At 35.3% G+C, this 21,923-nt stretch overlaps 1 protein-coding gene across 3 annotated transcripts in view; it reads left to right on the top strand.

The window, feature by feature from the left end:
* Positions 1–21,923, top strand: part of KPNA4 (karyopherin subunit alpha 4) — a 69,707-nt gene that overhangs the window by 11,607 nt on the left and 36,177 nt on the right. For all 3 annotated transcript variants that reach the window (XM_058730377.1, XM_058730378.1, XM_058730379.1), the window contains 6 exons: positions 15,061–15,105; positions 15,990–16,079; positions 16,184–16,213; positions 16,297–16,349; positions 19,219–19,314; positions 19,839–19,924. In XM_058730377.1, coding sequence (XP_058586360.1) covers positions 15,061–15,105; positions 15,990–16,079; positions 16,184–16,213; positions 16,297–16,349; positions 19,219–19,314; positions 19,839–19,924 — 400 coding nt within the window. The remainder of the gene's footprint in view (positions 1–15,060; positions 15,106–15,989; positions 16,080–16,183; positions 16,214–16,296; positions 16,350–19,218; positions 19,315–19,838; positions 19,925–21,923) is intronic.

The following is a 21,923-nucleotide window of genomic DNA, read 5'->3' as shown; positions in this document are numbered from 1 at the left end:
GCTTAATAAATTTTTTTAACCTCAATTTCTGTAAAATTAAAATCCACCTAATAGGTACTTGCTTTGATTAAGCTTTTAAGAATGCAGAGAACACCTTTTATTCGGACCAGGTCAAATAAGGTGGGATGTTAGGAAAATTAAGGAGCCAATTCTCACATTATGCAGCATATCTCAGGTAAGAGTGTCTTGGTGGTAGGAATTCATGGATACTCTTTGTGCTGCTCTGCCAGCCACTAACCCAGTTGCTAAGTTTTATTTTGACCAGATATCAATGGTCTTATTAGTCTTTATGTAGTTTTGTGTTCAATTACTGAGAGAATCTGAGCTAATACAGCTCTGCCCAAGGTGAAACAGATTGTTTTTACTGACCTGCTTATGGATTGGCTTTTCCTGAGTCAAGTGCTTTCCCTTCACCCCACCCCAGTCAGCAGTGATGTGAAAGGGGGGATGTCACATGATAAAGAACAGCCTTTGCTTGCTTCTGCAGCAGCATCCCTGGAAAGAGAAATTTCTCTTAGGGTTGTAAGTATGACATTATTTAGCTAATGTCACTCCATTCTTACTTTTCTGTTAACTTTCTACTCACTGTTAAAAATCTGGGGCACATGATTTACCTCATTATTAATCTCATCTCCACAGTGATTGCCTTATTTCTGCTTTTGCTCTTGTCCAATTCATAAAACAATCAGCGTGGTTCTTTTAAAAAATGAAATGATGCCCTCCTCTGCTTCAGTAGCTTCCCACCACATTTAGCTTCCAAACCTTTACTGAGACTTTCTTTTTTTTTAAAATTTTTTTCAACGTTTTTTTATTTATTTTTGGGACAGAGAGAGACAGAGCATGAACGGGGGAGGGTCAGAGAGAGAGGGAGACACAGAATCGGAAACAGGCTCCAGGCTCCGAGCCATCAGCCCAGAGCCTGACGCGGGGCTCGAACTCACGGACCGCGAGATCGTGACCTGGCTGAAGTCGGACGCTTAACCGACTGCGCCATCCAGGCGCCCCTGAGACTTTCAAGGCCTTGCCACATCCAGTCACTATCTATTTCTCCTACCTCTGTCACTTTATTTTCTCCCTTAGTTATTATACTCTCATCTTCTTTTAAGTTTTTGAACTCTAACACTTCAATAGCTCTCTCCTCTTTAGGCTCTTCACACATGCTGGTCTATCTGAATGCTTTCTTCACCCCCTCTACCTGCATCCCCTTTCCTTCACTGCTTGGTTATTTCTCATTCTTTGAGTCTTCAATGTAATTTACTTAGAAATGCCATCCTCCCAACTCCCCACCCCCCACTGAGCTAATTGAAATTTAACCCCCCTTGTTGTTTTTCTTGAGAACACTGATGATAATTTGTTAGTGGGTTCACTCACTATTAATTTCTCCCATCAGACTAGAAGCTCTGTGAGAGTACAATCTTTGTCTGTTTTGTATACCACTCTTTTCTTAATTCTCATTACAGGGCCTGGCATGTAAGTGGCACTTAAGTAAATACTTGAGGGAATTAAATGAAACTTAAAAAAAGATGTGTGTGTGCACTCTGATTAGAATTGATGGCTAAATCAAAAAATTTTTTAAGTCAAGGTAATTTTTGTCTCTTGAAATGGTAATGGCATGGTAATTATAGAAGTCTTTCAGAAAAATGGGAAAATAAAGTAATCTTCCATAATCTTACTGCTATTAATATTTTAGAATGTTTCCTTTTCCTTGTGTACAGCTTTTCAAATATATTTGGACTTAATTTGGGTTCTTATGAGAATAACTCATAGTAGAATACAGCCAAGTTTCTCCACCTTGACACTAATGGTACTTTGGGCCAAATGATATTTTGTTGTGGGAGAACCATTCTGTGCATTGTAGGATGTTTTAGCAGCATCCCTTGCCCCTACTATTAGATGCCAGTAGCATGCTCCCTCCCAGTGTTAACAGCTAAAATTGTCTCCAGAAATTGCCAAGTGTTCCCTGACTGGGAAAATCTCCCTGGATGAGAACTGTTGGGATTCACTAAGTTCAGTAGATTTCCCAGAACACCATTACTTCACTGAATTAAGTCAGTCAAAATTTTTTAATAAGTCACGTATTTCAGGCTGTCAGTTCGGTTTAGCAGATATCTGAGTGTTTCCTACATAAATACTAGGGAAGGGGCAAACACTAAACAGCAAATTAATTCTTGGGGTGCCTGGGTGGCTCAGTCGGTTGAACGACCGACTTCAGCTCAGGTCATGATCTCACGGTTTTTGAGTTGGAGCCCCGCGTCGGGCTCTGTGCTGACAGCTCAGAGCCTGGAGCCTGCTTTGGATTCTCTGTCTCCCTCTCTGTCTGCCCCTCCCCCGCTCATGCTCTGTCTCTCTCTGTCTCAGAAATAAATAAACATTAAAAAAAATTTTTTTTTAATTCTTACCTTTTTAGTTTATAATTCCCCCATTTGTATAATAACTTCATCTTAGACTCTTCTGCCACTTGGGCAGGTAAATCCACCTTAACTTTAACACTCAGTTTTGCTTGTCTTATCTTTGCTTTTAGTGGATCCCTTGGAAACACCTTCTTGTTTTCCTTTTACTTTGCCATTTCTGATTTATATTTCTAGGTTGCACTGAAGCCTCAGTTGAATTGGAGGCGTCAGTTCAATATGGACTTTGTCTATTTTGTATACTACTCTAAATTCTCATCACAGAGTCTGGCATACAGATTTTCCTCATCAACAATTTGTATTGATCACTCATTGAACTCTTAGAGTAGTTATTTATGTACCCACATTTAGTATTTCCTCATGTAAGGTAATGTTTTCACTTGTTGTGTGTTTTGTAGAGAAAAGTATTGCAAAAGGGTATGTATGACTTATACACCAACAAATTGGATAACCTAGATGAAATGGATAGATTGCTAGAAACGTACAACGTACCAAGACTGAATCTTGAAGAAACAGAAAATCTAAACAGACCTATAACTAGTAAAAAGATTGAATCACTAATCAAATCCCCCAACAAAGAAAAGCCCAGGTTCAGAGGACTTCATTGGTGAATTCTACCAAACATTTAAAGAATTAACACCGATCCTGTTTAAACTTTTTCAAAAAACTGAAGATAAGGGAATACTTTAACATTCATTCTATGAGGCCAGCATTACTCTAGTACCAAAGCCAAAGACACTACCAGAAAACTGCAGACCAATATCTTTGATGAATAGTGTTGGCAGAAATTTTCAAAAAAGTAGCAAACAATTCAACAGCATATTAAGAGGATTATATACTGTGCCCAAGTGGGATTTATTCCTGGAATGTAATGTAATGGTTCAGTATATGAAAATGAGTGTACTATATAACACATTAACAAGAATGAAGAACAAAACCACACATGATCTCCATTGATACAGAAAAAGCATTTGACAAAAATCAGTACTCCATGATAAAAACCCTCAACTAGGAATGGAAGGAAACTACCTCAACATAATAAAGATCAAATATGAAAAACACCAGCAGACAACATATTCAATGATAAGTGAAAGCTTTTCCTGTGAGAATAAGAACAAGACAAGGATGCCCACTTCTACCAGTTCTGTTCAGCATAGTCTTGAAGTCCTAGCCGGAGCAGTTAGGCAAGAACAAAGAAATAAAAAGCATCCAAAGTGGAAAGGAAGAAGTAAAACTATGTTTGTAGATGGCTTGATCTTTTTATGTAGAAAACTCTAAAGATCCTCCCAAAAAAATGTTAGCAGTAATTAATGATTCAGCAAAGTTACGGGATGTAAAATCAGCATACACTCCTGAGGAACAATCTGTAAAGGAAAGTGAGAAACATGTTTAGTTACAGTAACATCAAAGGGAGTAAAATACTTAGGAATAAACTTAACCAATGAGGTAAAAGACTTTTACATTGAAAATTACAAAACATTGCTGAAAGAAATTAAAGAGGACACAAATAAATGGAAAGGCATCGCATGTTCATAGGTTGGAGGACTTACTGTTAAGTGTCTACAAAGTGATCGACAGATTTAATGCAGTCTCTATCAAAATCCCAGTGGTGTTATTTGTGGAAATAGAAGAGTCCATATGGAATTGTAAGGAATGCTGAATAGCCAAAACAATCCTGAAAAAGACAAAAGTTGGGGAGGTCTCACACTTCCTAATTTAAAACTTACTCCAAAGCTATAGTATTCAAGACAGTGTGGTACTGACATAAAGTCATACATAGACCAGTGGAATAGAATAGGGAGCCCAGAAATAAACTCTTGCATATAAGATTTTTTTTTTATGTCAGAGATTTTTGACAACAGTGCCAAGACCATTCAGTGGTAAAAGACTGTCTTTTCAACAAATGGGGCTGAGAAATTTTGATATCCACAAGCAGAACAATGAAGGTGGACCCTTACCTAACACCATATGCTAGAAACTAAAAATGGATCAAGGACCTAAACGTAAGACCTAAAACAAAACTTAGGAAAAAAACAGGACAAAAACTTCATGACATTGGATTGGACAGAGATTTCTTGGGTATGACACCAAAGATGTGTGTGTGTGTGTCTTGTACAAAATAGGTGAATATAAAAAACTAGAAATGCAATTTTTTTCTGTTCTTTATTTTCTGACTTTTCCAAAGAGATATGTATAACTTCTGAATTTAATACATTTCCCTATTGCTCAAATGTTAGATAGTAAAACTACTGTAACCCCTTTCCTTGGAGTTAACAACTTTAATAATTTCTTAACGTTTTTTGTGATTTTTAAATTATAATTATGCACTAATTATTTCAGTGCTTATAATTTAGATGTGGATCATTTAAAATTTTCTTTTTAATGTTTTTTATTTTTGAGAGAGAGAATGTGAGTGTGGGGGGTGGGCAGGGCAGAGAGAGCGGGAGACCCAGAATTCAAAGCGGGCTGTCAGCACAGAGCCTGATGAGGGCTGGAACTCATGAACTGTGAGATCATGACCTGAGCCGAAGTAAGATGCTTACCCGACTGAGCCATCCAGGCACCCCTAGATGTGGATCATTTTAAAGTATTATTATTTTTAGTAGAATTCTTTTTATTTTTTATTTTTATTTTTTTTTTATTTTTTTTTTTAACGTTTATTTATTTTTTTTTTTAATTTTTTTTTTCAACTTTTTTTTTTTTTATTTATTTTTTGGGGACAGAGAGAGACAGAGCATGAACGGGGGAGGGGCAGAGAGAGAGGGAGACACAGAATCGGAAACAGGCTCCAGGCTCTGAGCCATCAACCCAGAGCCCGATGCGGGGCTCGAACTCACGGACCGCGAGATCGTGACCTGAGCCGAAGTCGGACGCTTAACCGACTGAGCCACCCAGGCGCCCTAGAATTCTTTTTAAAAACTGTTACTGTAGCTTGCCACAGTTAAATCTGGCCTCCTGTTGAATTTACTTTCAGACTTACACTCAGTCTTGAGTTATCTTTTTATTTGTTGGAGGTAAGAATATGATTCTCTTATGAAGACTTGCCCATCGCTAGTGGTGCTAATTAGAATTTTACTACTATTAATACATACTATCTCTGAGAAATCGCTGTTTTAGTAAGCATTTAACATTAAGCATTTAAAATGTCCCTTTTAGATCTCACAGCTCATGGGTTCGAGCCCTGCGTCAGGCTCTGTGCTAACAGCCTGGAGCCTACTTCGGATGCTGTCTCCCTCTCTTTCTGCCCCTTTGCCACTCACACTTTCTTTCAAAAATAAATATTGAAAAAAATTTTTTTAATGTCCCTTTTATTGTCATAAATGTAAAATTGGAATTTATTTGCCAGCATACATATTTAGCAAAGGCATGGATAAGTACCATGATGACTCCTCCTGGAGAGATCAGCAAGTGGAAATGAAAGGAGGTAGAAATAGGAAAGGAATGGGAAAACAGACTTTTGTAGTTACACATTTTAGCATTTGGTTTACCATATTTATTGGGTTGAACAACTGTTGTACCTACCAGGTATGTTTAAGATGTGATGATCATTTGGGTTGAAAACGCCAATAAATTGCTTTTCTCTGAACTACTGTTGTGTAGGTTAGCTTTATATGATGTGATTGATTTGGTTCCTTGCCTACTTTTCCATTTCTGGCTTCTGACATTCTTCAACAGATCCTGCGTGCACCATCTTTTATAATCCTCTCTTTTTGTATATGCTATATTTTCTACCTGGAATGCCTGTCTCTAGATCAGTTTTCATTTGTTCTTAAAGATTCAGCTTATATTTCATCTTCAGTCTTTCTTCGCTTACTTTAAACTTTTTACTGTCAAAAACAGTACATGCATAACACATTTATTAGATGAGTAAAGTCAAGTAATGTGTTTTAAATGGTGTTTGGCACCAAATGTTTGCAGAATGTTAGACTTTATTAAATTATACTTTTCTGTCATAAGAACTGCCACCTTAAAGCCATTGATAATGCTATCTCTGATCCGCCTTTGTATCTTCTAGTGCTTGACAAGTATGTGATTAATAAATATTTGAATGATTGAGTGAATGCTTCCCAGCAGGCTGTAAATAATAATACTGTAGAATCTCATGCTACAAGGGGAGGGGAAGGTTATGTATGTTTGTGTATGTATAACTTTTTAAAAATTGTTTTATTGAGATGTAATTTATTTTGCCTAAAACCCATTTTGAGTGTACAGTTCAATAATTTTTAGTAAATTTTCATAGTTTTGCAACCATTACTACAATCCAGGTTATAGAATATATCCCATCACCCCACAAAATATCTCATGCCTGATTAATCATTTAACTTTTTATTTTCTCTTGGTGTTTTGTTTTGTTTTGTGCTATGTTAACATCCCTAGGGTATAAAAATAGGCTGGATAAAATAAAATCACAGCATTATATGCCATATCTTCTGTATGACCAACTTTAGAATTTTTCTTCAGTGAGGTGAGTTGAGTCCTTACTAATCTAAACCCTCATATTTTACTCAAAATTTAAGGTATTAAAATTTCATACAGTATAACATCGTCACATCTTAAATTACTAGTTTTTAGAGTTTTTTTTTTCAAAAAACTATACATTGGTAAAAAGTGACTTATAAATTAAGTAGGCACTAGTTAGAAATCAAATAGCTATAAATTGGAAAAGGAAGTACTGAACCCTGTTATCATAAGAGGAAGGTGTTTAATCCCTAGAATTATGATAGTGATGAACACTATCATAACTATTTTTAATTTGTTAAATTAAAAAATTATCTTGTGTTCTGTAAAATTCACTTGTTTGAACTTTTTTTGACAACTTCTTGTCCCCTTTTGCCTGAATATAGGATTTTGTAACTATATTTATTACAAGCAAAGAAATATAAAAATTCTGGGTTATCTGCCTAAACTATACTCCTTACTCAGCCTTTCTCTGCTTCTCTCCCCATCCCCCCCATTGACTGCCTTTGTCCTTTAGATAGCTCTTTGGCCTATAAATAAGTCTTTGGCCAGTTTGTCAGCCTTTTGGAATTCTAATTGACAGCTCACCACATCAGTGTAAGTCATGTGAATTCACAACTATTATATTTGCATGTAGTATATGAAAACTCTTTAAGATAAGAAAAGACTTAGAAAAATAAGCCTTCTATACCCCTTTCATGGGGCCCCAGAGAAATAAAAGTCCTTTATTTGAGATGGAGTTGTGACTTGTAATTGTCTAAATATCTAATTCCACTTTTAAGACATGGTTTTTTTACAATAAAAAACATGGGTAAATGCTGCCACACTGGTGCATAGGATGTCTTTCTACTAGTTCATTCGGTCTTCTCTTTACCTTGAAGGTAATAGCTTTTTCTCAAGAGAAGAAAATTCTTTTCTTGCTCTCTTGCTGTGTAATAGATTGTCAGATCTCCTATTTTGTAAATAAATTTCTGTTGGTAGTAGTAGCCTAAGGCTTGTGTCACTACTAAAATGTTAAATTGGTTTGATAAATCCTTTATTAATAGTTTCAAATTATCAGAAACTCCAAATTTAATAAGATGTAATGGGAAAAATTCTTTGAGTGTAAATATTTGTGTAATAGTGTATATTTAGTATTTTATTTTTTGTGCAATATTTTCCTTTATTGAAAAGAAGTTAAAGCCCATTATAACTTAATTCTGCTTATTTATTAGATGGAATACTTACTAGTTTTTATTAAAACCTTTTTTGACCACAAATATCAGTCCCTCAGAAGTCTATTGTATAATCTGTTAAGTAGTACAGTTTACAGTTTTATTTTCTGTCTGTGAGACATTGGACCTACTTTTTTAGGACCAAATTTTTGTTGTTGTTGTTTACCAGAATTGTTTATTACAGTGCAAAGCCCACTGTCTTCATGATAGTGCTTTTTCTTTAGTATCAGCCATAGGCTCTAAAATTGGCTTGAACTGTATTTGATTTTAAGACTTGAGGAAAACTGTATGGCTTAGTGGTTAATTGGCTTTGTATGAGACTGTCCGAATTCTGATCCTAGCTGTCCCACTATAGCTGTGTGGCCTTGGCCAATTAAGTAATTTAACTTCTCTAAGCCTCAGTTTCCTTATTTATAAAAAGAAAGAAATGTTTGTGGTTGTGGTTGTTGTTTTTATCTCTTAAGGCTATAATAATTAAAAGATAGTGAATGTTGAAATTCTTATGATAGTACTTGGCCAAGTATTTTTATTCATTTTGCAGCCTTATTTGTATTTTTTTGATCTTTGTATTTTTTTAAGGGCAAAAGATTCACAAGGACTTTCTGAATGAAAATATAAGAAACACATGAGAAGTTCAGTATCATTAATCATCTGGGGAAATGAAACATCTACATATGTATTAAAATGGCTACATGAAAAAGACTGACCATTTCAAATATTGATAAAAATGTGAAGGAAACTCTACTGTTACTGGGATGGACAGTTATACAACCAGTTTGGAAAACAGTTGGCAGGGATTTTGGTTTTTATTTTTTATTCAAACATAATCAACATACAGTGTTATATTAGCTTCAGGTGTACAATATAATGATTCAACAATTCTATATATTTTTCAGTGCTCATCCTGATAAGTGTACATTAATCCCCTTAACATGTTTCACCTGTCAGCCACCTCCCTCTGGCAGCCAGCAGTTCTCTGTATTTTCTTTTTTTGTCTCTTTTTTTTCTTTGTTTCTTAAATTCTGCATATGAATGAAGTCATGGTATTTGTCTTTCTCTGACTGACTGACTTCTCTAAGCATTGTACTCTAGCTCCATCCATGTCCTTGCAAATGGAAGATTTCATTCTTCTTTATGGCTGAAAAATATTCTGTTGTGTGTGTGTGTGTGTGTATATATATATATATATATGTATATATATGTGTATATATATGTATGTATGTGTGTATATATACATATATATACACACCACATTTTCTTTATCCATTCATCTATTGATGGGCACTTGGGCTCCTTCCATAATTTGGCTATTGTACGTAATGCTGCAGTAAACATAGGGGTGCTTGGATTCTTTTGAATTAGTGTTTTTGTATTTGGGGGGTAAATAGTAGTAGAATTACTGGGTTGTATGGTATTGATATTTTTAGGTTTTTGAGAAGACTCCATACTGTTTTCCACAGTGGTTGCACCGATTTACATTCTCATCAACAGTGCACACAGGTCCTCTTTTCTCCACATCTTTGCCAGCACTTATTATTTCTTGTGGTTTTGATTTTAGCCATTCTGACAGATGTGAAGTGATATCTTATTGTGGTTTTAATTTGCATTTCCCTGATGATTAGTGATGTTGAGCATCTTTTCATGTGTCTGTTAGCCATGTGTATTTCTTTGGGAAAAGGTCCATTCAGATCCTTTGCTCATTTTTTAATTGGATTATTTATTCGTTTTTGGTGTTGAGTTGTAGACATTTTTTTATATATTTTGTATATCAACCCCTTATCGGATATGTCATTTGTCAATATCTTCTATTCAGTAGGTTGCCTTTTTGTTTTGTTGATGATTTCCTTTGCTGTGCAAAACCTTTGTATTTTGGTATAGTCCTAGTTTAATTTTGCTTTTGTTTCCTTTCCCTGAGGGGTCGTACCTAGTAAAATGTTTCTTTTTTTTTTTTTTTTTTTTTAAATTTTTTTTTTTTTAACGTTTATTTATTTTTGAGACAGAGAGAGCCAGAGCATGAACGGGGGAGGGGCAGAGAGAGAGGGAGACACAGAATCCGAAACAGGCTCCAGGCTCCGAACCATCAGCCCAGAGCCCGACGCGGGGCTCGAACTCGCGGACCGCGAGATCGTGACCTGAGCTGAAGTTGGACGCCCAACCGACTGAGCCACCCAGGCGCCCCCCTAGTAAAATGTTTCTATGGTTGATGTCAAAGAAATTACTGCCTGTGTTTTCTTCTAGGGGTTTTGTGGTTTTAGGTCTCACATTTAGGTCTTTAACCCATTTTGAGTTTATTTTTGTGGATGGTTTAAGAAAGTGGTGTTCATGCTCTGTCACTCTCTGTCCCAAAAATAAATAAAAAACGTTGAAAAAAAATTTTAAAAAAAAAAAAAAAGGGGCGCCTGGGTGGCGCAGTCGGTTAAGCGTCCGACTTCAGCCAGGTCACAATCTCGCGGTCCGTGAGTTCGAGCCCCGCGTCAGGCTCTGGGCTGATGGCTCGGAGCCTGGAGCCTGTTTCCGATTCTGTGTCTCCCTCTCTCTCTGCCCCTCCCCCGTTCATGCTCTGTCTCTCTCTGTCCCAAAAATAAATAAAAAACGTTGAAAAAAAAAATTTTTAAAGAAAGTGGTCCAGTTTGATTCTTTTGTTATTTTTTAAATACGTATCTGTATCAAAGCTCAAATGATCATCAGAAACTCACTTAAACAGAGATGGAATAAATTGGTTTGGTCAAAAATTGAGGTAAAGATTTCTGTACATATAAGATTACATATATAAGATTACATATAAGTACATATAAGATTACCCAATACATTTTGAGAAGGAATATTTATTCCTTATGTTATTCCCTATATATGGAATTTATATTCTAGTAGGGAGAGGGTAAAAATTAGTAAAATTATATATAGCATATTAGAATGTGATAAATGATACAGAGAAAAATAAGGCATAGAAGAGGAATAGAGAGTACCCAGTTGGAGAGTTGCTGGATGGTTAGGAAGGGGAAGACCTTACCATGGAGGTGACTTCTGAGAGATTCAAACATGAATGTGGGCACTGCAGATAGTGAAGGAACAGCGTTACAACCTGAGGAGTTCACAGTAGCAGTAATAATAATAGCTAACACATACATTGCTATGTGACAGGAGCTGTTTAAGCCCATTACATATATTAACTTATTCAATCTTTATATAGTATCCTATGCAATAGGTATTTTTACTATCTTCATTTTATAGATGAGAAAACTGAGGCATTGAGAGCTAGTAAGTAGTGTGGCTGAAAATTAAACCCTAGCAGTTTGGCCATGGAGTCCATTCTTAGGAGTTGCTGTAGAGTCTATTAGTGAAGGCCTTGAAGAGAGAAAATTTCTAGTGTGTTAGGAGAATAGCTGAGTTAGTGCAGATACAGCAAAGTGAATCAAGAAAATGATAGAACCTGAGGTCTGAAAGGTGGTAATTGAAAAAGTTAAGGTTAGAGATTTGAGAGGACTTAAGCCATTTTAATGACTGGGCTTTTACTCCAAACTGGACAGCCTTTGATAGTTTTGAAAAGGGAAATCACATCATCTGGCTGACTTCTTATTTATTTATTTTTTTGATTTTTAAAAATTTTATTTTTTAAATTTACATCCAAGTTAGTTACCATATAGTGTAACAGTGATTTCAGGAGTAGATTCCTTAGTGCCCCTTACCCATTTAACCCATCCCCCCTCCCACAACCTCTCCAGTAACACTGTTCTCCATATTTAAGAGTCTCTTATGTTTTGTCCCCCTCCCTGTTTTTATATTATTTTTGCTTCCCTTCCCCTGTGTTCATCTGTTCTGTGTCTTGAAGTCCTCATATGAATGAAGTCATATGATATTTGTCTTTCTCTGACTAATTTTGCTTAGCATAATACCCTCTAGTTCCATCCATGTAGTTGCAAATGGCAAGATTTCATTCTTTTTGATTGCCAAGTAATACTCCATTGTATATGTATACCACATCTTTATCCATTCATCCATCAGTGGACATTTGGGCTCTTTCCATACTTTTGCTATTGTTGATAGTGCTGCTATAAACATGGGGGTGCATGTGCCCCTTCAAAACAGCATACCTGTATCCCTTGGATAAATACCTAGTAATGCCATTGCTGGGTCGTAGGATAGTTGTATTTTTAATTTTTTTAAAATTGTTTTCCAGAGTGGCTGCACCAGTTTGCATTCCCACCAGCAGTGCAAAAGAGAGATCCTCTTTGTCCGCATCCTCACCAACATTTGTTGTTGCCTAAGTTGTTAATGTTAGCCATTCTGATTGGTGTGAGGTGGTATCTCATTGTGGTTTTGATTTGTATTTCCCTGATGATGAGATGTTGAGCATTTTTTTCATGTGTCAGTTGGCCATCTGGATATCTTTTTTGGAGAAGTGTCTATTCATGTCTTTTGCCCATTTCTTCACTGGATTATTTGTTTTTTTGGGTATTTAGTTTGAGAAGTTCTTTATAGATTTTGGATACTGACTATCTGATATGTCATTTGCAGATATCTTCTCCCATTCTTTTTGTTGCCTTTTAGTTTTGCTGATTGTTTCCTTCGCTGTGTAGAAGAAGCTTTTTATTTTGATGAGGTCTCAATAGTTGATTTTTGCTTTTGTTTCCCTTGCCTCTGGAGATGTGTTGAGTAAGAAGTTCCTGTGGCCAAGGTCATAAAGGTTTTTGCCTGCTTTCTCCCCAAGGATTTTGATGGTTTCCTGTCTTACATTTAGGTCTTTCACCCATTTTGAGTTTATTTTTGCGTGTGGTGTAAGAAAGTGGTCCAGGTTCATTCTTCTGCATGTCGCTGTCCAGTTTTCCCAGCACCACTTGTGGAAGAGACTGTATTCCATTGGATATTCTTTCCTGCTTTGTCAAAGATTAGTTGGCCATACACTTGTGGGTAAATTTCTGGGTTCTCTATGCTGTTGCATTGATCTGAGTGTCTGTTTTTGTGCCAGTACCATACTGTCTTGATGATTGCAGCTTTGTAATACAATTTGAAGTCCGTGATCTGGCTGACTTTTTAGAAAGGGGTTCTTTACTGGGTCCTTCCTCCCTTGGAGTCTATAAGTAGAATTCAGGAAGGCCTAGAAACTTAGAAAAAATTAGATCTTTATTTTTCACTAACTTCTAACTTCTAACAGTGTTTCCTTCATTTAATAATGTAGCCAGTAAACTGCAGCAGTTATTAAAGTTACCTGTGACTTTTTGTCACCACCAGTAAAACATTTTTGCAGGATATCTTTATTATCATCACTTTGAAATTATAGTAGTTGTTGGACTCACTGCTAGAACCTGTTTAATGTGATAACGAAGTACATATATTACAGATTTTTCATGCTTAAATATTTTTGACAACTGTATGTCAATATACTTGCTTTTCTTTGTAACCTTATGTATTTCTTATCTGTATTTAAAAACACCATGTGGAAGGTGTTCATTGATTTCACCAGCTGTCAAAGGAGACTGTGGCATTCAAGAATTAAGATTCCCTGTGAGGATTGCTTTGGTTGTTGTGATAAGAATGAACTGGGGGAGAAGGCAGGCAAGAGCAGAAAGAGGGATACAAGTTAAGAGGCTTTTGCAATAATCTAGGTGAAGGATAATGGAAAGTTGGACCAGAGTAGTGGCAGAGAAGATAGTGATATGTAGTTGGGTTTTGGATAAGTTTTGAAGGTTGAACCAGAGGATTTGTTAGCAGATTGAATGTGTAACATGAGAGAAGAAGAAGAATCCAGGATTGCTCTAAAGTTTTTGTCTGTGCATCTGGAAGAATAGAGTTGACATTTACTGAAATCTCTTTGAAATTATCAGCAGATCTATAATACTGGGTATGTCATAAATTTTTTAAGCAGTAACATAAGGCTAATAAAAAGGTACAAAGAATAAAAGAATTCATGGTCTCACCCCCTATGTGAACCATGTGAGATCAGATAGAGTTATGTATGTTTGTTAAAAATCAAAAGTTTGGCTTTGGATATAAGTTTGAGATCTTTATTAAACATCTGAGTATTTGTGATTTTGCTATTTCTACTTGGTATGCCCTGACCTATGCAGTCACTAGAAAGAATGAGGGGAACTTATACAAAAAGAACATAAACTTCTGTTGTTCATCTGAAGGTTTGAATGTTTTACAGTGAACATGTATCCATGTGTTAGGTAAGTTTAAAATGAGAAAAATTCATATTAAAAGAATAAGAAAATAGTTACAGTATGTGATAAAAATTATGTGGTCATTAGAAATAACGAAAAAGAGAGATGCCTGGGTGACTCAGTTGGGTAAGCTTCCTACTTTTGATTTGGACTCACTCAGGTCATGGTCTCAGAGTTGTGAGATCCAAAATCCAGCTCCACTTCAGGCTTGGTGCTGGGTGTGGAACCTGCTTAAGAGTCTCTGCTTGCCCCTCCCCTGTGCAAGTGAATGCATGTGTTTGTGCACTCACTCTCTCTCTCATAATAATAATAATAATAATAATAATAGAAGATATTTGTATATACCACCATGGAAGGGCTCTAAACTCTATAAATTAAGTAAACAAAAATGAGGTGAAGACAAAATAAATCGATAAGTGTGTCACAGTAAATCACACAGTAAATCTAACACAGGTCACCTTTAGAGAAAGAGCTGGATTGACAGGTAGATGCCCCCACCCCTCCTTTTAAGCAGTTGAGTTTACTAACCTTGTACATGTATTACTTAAGTGTTGTGGTTCATATGGGAGGCGAGCTTATGGGTTCTATTATTCTTTGTATCTTTGTATTTTTATAAATGCTACAGTTTTAAAATTTTATATCTAATATAGAAAATCATATATATATACTATGATCTTTATTATGAGTAAAATGTGACTATGTACATACATGACTAGAAGAAAAGATTATGGATGTACATTAAAATGTTACTAGTGGTTTTCTCTGGGTGATGGAAATTGGGGTGTTTTTAAAAACATATTTTTCTTTAATTTCTTGTAGACTATGAGAAGACAACGAAATGAAGTTGTAGTTGAATTAAGGAAGGTGAGTCTGATTAATATTGGGTACTTCCAAGCATAATTCTAACAACATTATAGCATATATGGAAGGTACTAAATGTATATTAATCTCAAGTGCCTAGCATTTCTTTTTGTTTTGAAAACTGAAGGATTTTGACTAAACTTAGATAGGCTATTGAAGTTGGCAAGGTACAACTTGTCCATTATCCAGAAATAGAGATAAATGAATTCTTATGTGGCATTTTTTCTTCTGTAATTTTTAATAATTTATATGAAGTGTAAGTCATAACTATACAGTTTTACTAAATAATTCTGCTATTTACAGGTGTAAATATGCCCTGAAAAGAACTTATTTTACTTATAATTTCATCAACTTTTCAAGTATTAAAATAAGTTATGTCTGTAAAAAAAGAAAAATAGGTTATAGTTGGAAATATATATCTTTAAATTTGTCCCACACATTTTAAGTGAAATTTAAGTGGCCCTAGATTTTTGTAAGGAATTGTTGATTTCTATCTGATTTTGAACTGCCCACCTTTTGCTTTGACTTTGTTTTTAGGTGATAAAGAGAAGCTCCCAGATGATGTATAAAATGGTTTAGTACTTTTAAATAAATATGTATGTTTGGTTCTGGCTTAAACTGTACACTATCTTTTTTAATCAGAATTTTTTGTTTTTCAGTTTGTTTTTACATAGTTCACGGTTCATTAAAAATGTAGTATTTGGGGTTTGGGTCTCAAATTAGTGTTGCTTAAGTGTTTGATTCACAATTTGGTTTAATTTTTCATTTGTGTTTTACTTTTAAAAGGCACTTCCTGTTTCATTTTGTAGGACAGGATTGCGTAACCTTTGTATGAAGCTATCCTTTTATTTAACTAAAGTTCTTTTTCTGATTTTTTTTTTTTTAAGAATAAAAGAGATGAACATCTCTTAAAGAGAAGGAATGTACCACATGAAGATATCTGTGAAGATTCTGATATAGATGGCGATTATAGAGTGGTAAGTTATCATTATTCTGGTAACATAAAACTACGAATGAAAGATTTTACATAAAGAATTTTAAGGTGACTTTTTAACTTTGTTTTCTCTGTAATTTTTTACAGCAAAATACCTCTCTAGAAGCTATTGTTCAAGTAAGTTGAGCGTTTTCCCGTGTCTTCATTTGTATTTCTAATTACTGTGTATCTATATCAAAAATTGTTTTAATTTTTTATAGAATGCTTCAAGTGATAACCAAGGAATTCAGTTAAGTGCAGTTCAAGCTGCTAGGTAAGTTAAATTTTGAGGACATATTTAAATTTCATAACTTACACAGGAGTTCTGTTTGACTTTTCACTATGTAATACTACTGTGACTCAAGTTTGATGACAAACAATAAAGAACAGTCCATAGACCAACTAAATTTACTTAAAAATTTTTTTTCTGGTTTAGTGTATTGATAGCAGTTTTTTCTAAACTCAGATAAAGTTTCAAGTTGCAGAATACATACAGATGCTAGGAAAGAGTTGATTTGACAGGTTATTTCTAGCAACGAATAGAAAAGCATTATTTATTTATTTTAATTCTTTTATATGTTTTTATTTGTTTTTGAGAGAGCACAAGTTGGGGAGGGGCAGAGAGAGAGGGAGACACAATATGAAACAGGCTTCAGGTTCTCAGCTGTCAGCATAGAGCCTGACGTGGGGCTCGAACTCATGAACCCATGAGATCATGACCTGAGCCGAAGTTGAATGCTTAACCAACTAGCCACACAGGCACCCCAAAAAACGTTATTTATAAAACTTCACTTTTTATTAATAGGTTTAATTTTATAAAAAGTCAGGTTTTTCATCTCCTGCCCAGGTAGCTAATTCTTTTCACAGTCCTTATTTTAATCAAACAATAAATTGAGTTATAAGCTTACTATAGCAGTGTAAAGGCAAGTAGACATTAAGATTGAGGGCTACAATTTGCAACTACGTGGATGGAACTAGAGGGTGTTATGCTAAGTGAAATTAGAGAAAGACAAATATCCTATGACTTCACTCATATGAGGACTTTAAGATACAAAACAGATGAACAAGGGAAGGGAAGCAAAAAATATAAAAACAGGGAGGGGGATAAAACATAAGAGTCTCTTAAATATGGAGAATAAACAGAGGGTTACTGGAGAGGTTGGCGGGGGGATGGGCTAAATGGGTAAGGGGCATTAAGAAATCTGCTGAAATCATTGTTGCACTATATGCTAACTAACTTGGATGTAAAGGTTTTAAAAATAAAAGATAAAAGATTGAGGGCTACAGAGTTTCCCAGTGGATTTCCAGGTAGGAATATTATGTTATTTTGTATATTTCTGCTATGAAATCTGTGGTCTAGAGGTGTATGCTCCTATATTTTAAGAGGGAACCAGAAAAACTTGTTTCTGAGACCTCTGTATTAATGAATAAGTTATTAGTTTTCCTACTTTTGTGTATTTTAAAAACCCTAGAACAGATAGGAAAATTATAGAATTAACACTATTGCCCGCTACAGGTAAAAGAACTTCGTAGAGAGGACTTGGTTATGTAGGAAGAAAATCATAGGAGTATTCACATCTCAAAATGGCAAATTATGTTTATAGATAGAATGATTAAGAAATTTGAGGGGTACCTGGGTGGCTCATTCGGTTGAGTGTCTGACTCTTGATTTCGGTTCAGGTCATGATCTCATGATTCATGAGTTCAAGCCCCGTGTCGGGCTCCCGTGCAGAGCCTGCTTGGAATTCTCATTCTGTGTCACTGTCTCTTCCTCCCTGCCCCCCCTCCCCAAAGTAAATAAATAAACTGGAAAAAATTGATACATTATGCTCACCATTTTTCATTGGTGATTATTTGATAGTTTTGGAGCAACTCTTCTCAATAGGAGTTCTACAAAATAATTAAAGCCCTAAGGCCCCTAGAGCAGATATTTTCAAATTAGGGTCTTTGTTTTTTTTGTGTTTTTTGTTTGTTTGTTTAATGTTTGTTTATTTTGAGAGTGAAAGGGTACACGTGTGTGTGTGTGTGTGCGTGCAAGCAGGAGAGAGGCAGAGAGAGAGGAAGAGAATCCCAAGCAGGTTCTACGTTGACAGCCCCAACAGGGGCTCGATCCCACGAACCATGAGATCATGATCTGATCTGAAATCAAGAGTTGAGCACTTAACCAACTGAGCCACCCAGGCATCCCTCAGATGATGGTCTTTGACTCTCTGGGAGATCCTGAGACAACTTCGGGGAGTATACAAAATCAAACTCATTTATCAATAATACTAAGACTTTACTTGCCTTTTTTAAATATGCTAACAATTTACAGTGATGTTGTAAAAGCACATGTGGTAAAACTTGATGGTACCTTAGCACAGATCAAGACAGTAGCATCAAACTGATCTCATATTTTGTAGATACTATATGCAACATTATGCACTCAGAAAAAAAGGACATTTCTGAATATTTAAGAATGTCCTCAGTGAAGTAAAATGAAGTAAAGTAAATGAAGTAAAATTGTTTTATTAAATCTAGAACCTCAATTAAGAAAGACTGGGTTATTTTCTACTTTGTGTTAAGAATTGTGCCATGTTGTGGAAAATACTGTGAAAAGCATTTAGTATAATTCTTGCTATGTAAAAAGTTTAGAACCTAATTGAGAAGGCAGCGAAGTGTATTAAAAATAGCGATACTTAATAGCAAATGTAAGCATATGCTGTGTAAATGTTCTTGGAATTCAGAGAGGGTACTGTGAAAACATACAACTTGAAATGGACTTTGAATAGATAAGAGTTTGAATAGACGGAAAAGAGGGCATTCCAAGTGTAGGGACTAGGATGTGAAGGGCCTGGAAATGAGATTGAAATGGTGGGACAGACAACTGATCTATTGTTGAATTACAGAGAATGAGATTAGTTAGGTAAAATGGAGCCAACTTGTGGAATGGTTTAGGCTAGGGCAAAGAGTTTTCATTTATTGGGTAGTAAATAAGTAGCCATCACTTGGTTTATATAGAGGAATCATCTGATTAAGCTTTTATAAAATTGCTGTGCAGGGTATTCAAATGAGTGAGGATTTGTGTCATCCCTATGTCAAATACGAATTTGAATTTAATTATATGTCATTAAATTTCACAAGGGTATGTGTGTCTCTTATAGGAAGCTTTTGTCCAGTGATCGAAATCCACCAATCGATGACTTAATAAAATCTGGAATATTGCCTATTTTAGTCCATTGTCTTGAAAGAGATGACAAGTAAGTACATTATTTTAAGAACTAATTTAGAATCTATCTTTTGCAGAAAACAAGATTTTCTAGTAGTTAGTTTGATCTTTAAAGAAAAGGGCTATAAGATGGAACTGAAAAAGCCAAAGGGTAAAACAGTGCAAGGTGTGTTTATACCAAGAGGTGAACATAAAGGCTAAAGAGGAACTTGAGAATGATACATTTAACTTTTAAGCTTTGAGAATTGACAAGTAGTAGCTTGGCCGGTAAGTACTTAAGAAAACTGTTGGGTAGTAATATATAGGTATCTTAATAAAGAGTTTTTACTAAAAATACGGACACCCAAGGAAATTGGATGCTTTTTATACTGAAGAGATACTGTAAATAATCATTGGAAGTTTAAACAAAAAAAAAAAGCTAGATGTATAGACACCTTTTGAAACAAAATATTTAATACTTTAAAAATGCTCCAGGAGAGGAATGGTTGGCAGATAGTGTATTTGGGCCAATGTAAAAATCCCTACTGTTTAATTAAAATTATTTGTTTTTTGTAGTCCTTCTTTACAGTTTGAAGCTGCATGGGCTCTGACAAACATTGCATCTGGAACCTCTGAACAAACTCAAGCAGTAGTTCAGTCCAGTAAGTTGGTGATTGATGGATAAAATTATGGTTTCTAACAACGAAGTTAGTAAAAAAAAAATAGTGATTCTGTTAAAAGAATATATTATAAAATAATATCTATCCAATAACGGGGTAGTTGAAATAGGCCAACTTAAGTATATTACTTTGATCATGTTGTTCCAATGACTGACATTTTCTATTTCCAAAAATTCATTTGATGCTAAATCTGACAACATTTCCTAAGTATAGTAGCGATTATATTGTAGTTTCACTTTATTTATAGGACCTCATACAAATACAAGTGTTTTTTCCCATTGCCATACTACCTCTTGGCCTCTCTTAATGAGATTTTCATCATGCGATTTAGAGAAATCTTTTATAAAGTAGTCCTGTTGAAAAATAGCTTGAAATTTGTTCATTGCTATTTTAATAGGATTGTTTTTCTTTTATGTTCCAAAAGTTGTAAGTGGAAGATTATTGGAAGTAATAACCTGAGTATTGTTTTCATTAATACTATTTAATTCTCTTATCAAACAAAGAAATTAATAATTTTAAAGAAGGTACTTCTAAAATGCTTCTCAGGTGTGTAAGCAGGATGCTTGTCTAAGCCTCTTAAAATCTTAAGCTCTAATTTCTACATGATTTTAAAGGGGAACAGAGGTTTTACCCAAGTAAACATTTTATTTTGTAGACATTTCTGTTCTTATATTACATAGAATATTAATACTACCTTAAATCATGATAAAATTGGCTTAATTTGAGGTTTAAATGGGTTTCGGTTTTTATGTTTGGTTTTATTTTGTATAATTGACTAGTAAATTTTATTATCTCAAGATAATCTTTTAGTCGCTCATTTTGCTTCCTAAGTGCTTTTTCAAGATTAGAAGGAGGCTTAGAATTGGTTTTAACACTGTCAGTCTGGGGGCGCCTGGGTGGCGCAGTCGGTTAAGCGTCCGACTTCAGCCAGGTCACGATCTCGCGGTCCGTGAGTTCGAGCCCCGCGTCAGGCTCTGGGCTGATGGCTCAGAGCCTGGAGCCTGTTTCCGCTTCTGTGCCTCCCTCTCTCTGCCCCTCCCCCGTTCATGCTCTGTCTCTCTCTGTCCCAAAAATAAATAAAAAACGTTGAAAAAAAAATTTAAAAAAAAAAAAAAAAAAAACACTGTCAGTCTGTCTTATTTTACCAAATATAATAGATGAATGAATGATTTTTTTATGAGTAAAGCATGATCTACATGTACTTAAATAGCATTTTTCAAAGTAAAGTAATATCAGAAGAAAGAAAAAATGGAAGAATCATGTGTTCAATGCAGTATTACTCTGTTTAGATACAGAGTTTTCTGTTTCCCATCCTTGTTCTAAAGTAACAGAACCACTTTTTGATTCAGAAGGGCTATGTGGTACAGGACTCACTGGCCTGTCTGAAGACACATGTGAAGTTTGTTTTTAATTGAGGTGTAATTGACATAAATAACATTAAATTAGTTTCAGGTGTACAACATAATGACTCAAAATGTATGTATATACACCAAGGGGTGCTTGGGTGGCTGTGTTTCAGTGTCCGAACTTGGGCTCATGTCATGATCTTAAGGTTTATGAGTTCAAGCCCCACATTAGCCTCTGCACTTACAGTGCAGAACCTGCTTAAGGATTCTCTCTCTCCCTCTCTTTTTGCCCAATCCTGTCACACTTGCTGTCTTGCTCTCAAAAAAAAAATGTATACATCAAGAAGTGATCACAGTAACTCTAGTTTCCCCATCTTCATATCAAATTACATAATATGCATTACAGTATTATTGACTACAGTTACCATGTTGTACATTTCATTTCATTCCTATGACTTGTTTTATGACCAGAAGTTTGTAACTCTTGGCCCCCTTCTCCTATTTCACCCACCCCCAAAAAACCCTCCCCTCTGTCAACCACCAATCTGTTCTCTGCATCTATGAGTTTTATTTTGTTCATTTGTTTTTTAGATTCCACATGAAAGTGAAATCATACATGGTCTTTCAGACCTGTT

This window comes from Neofelis nebulosa, chromosome 5 (assembly GCF_028018385.1).
Source record: "Neofelis nebulosa isolate mNeoNeb1 chromosome 5, mNeoNeb1.pri, whole genome shotgun sequence".
NCBI classification, from domain to species: domain Eukaryota; kingdom Metazoa; phylum Chordata; class Mammalia; order Carnivora; family Felidae; genus Neofelis; species Neofelis nebulosa.
This window is presented reverse-complemented; position numbering and strand designations above follow the sequence as displayed.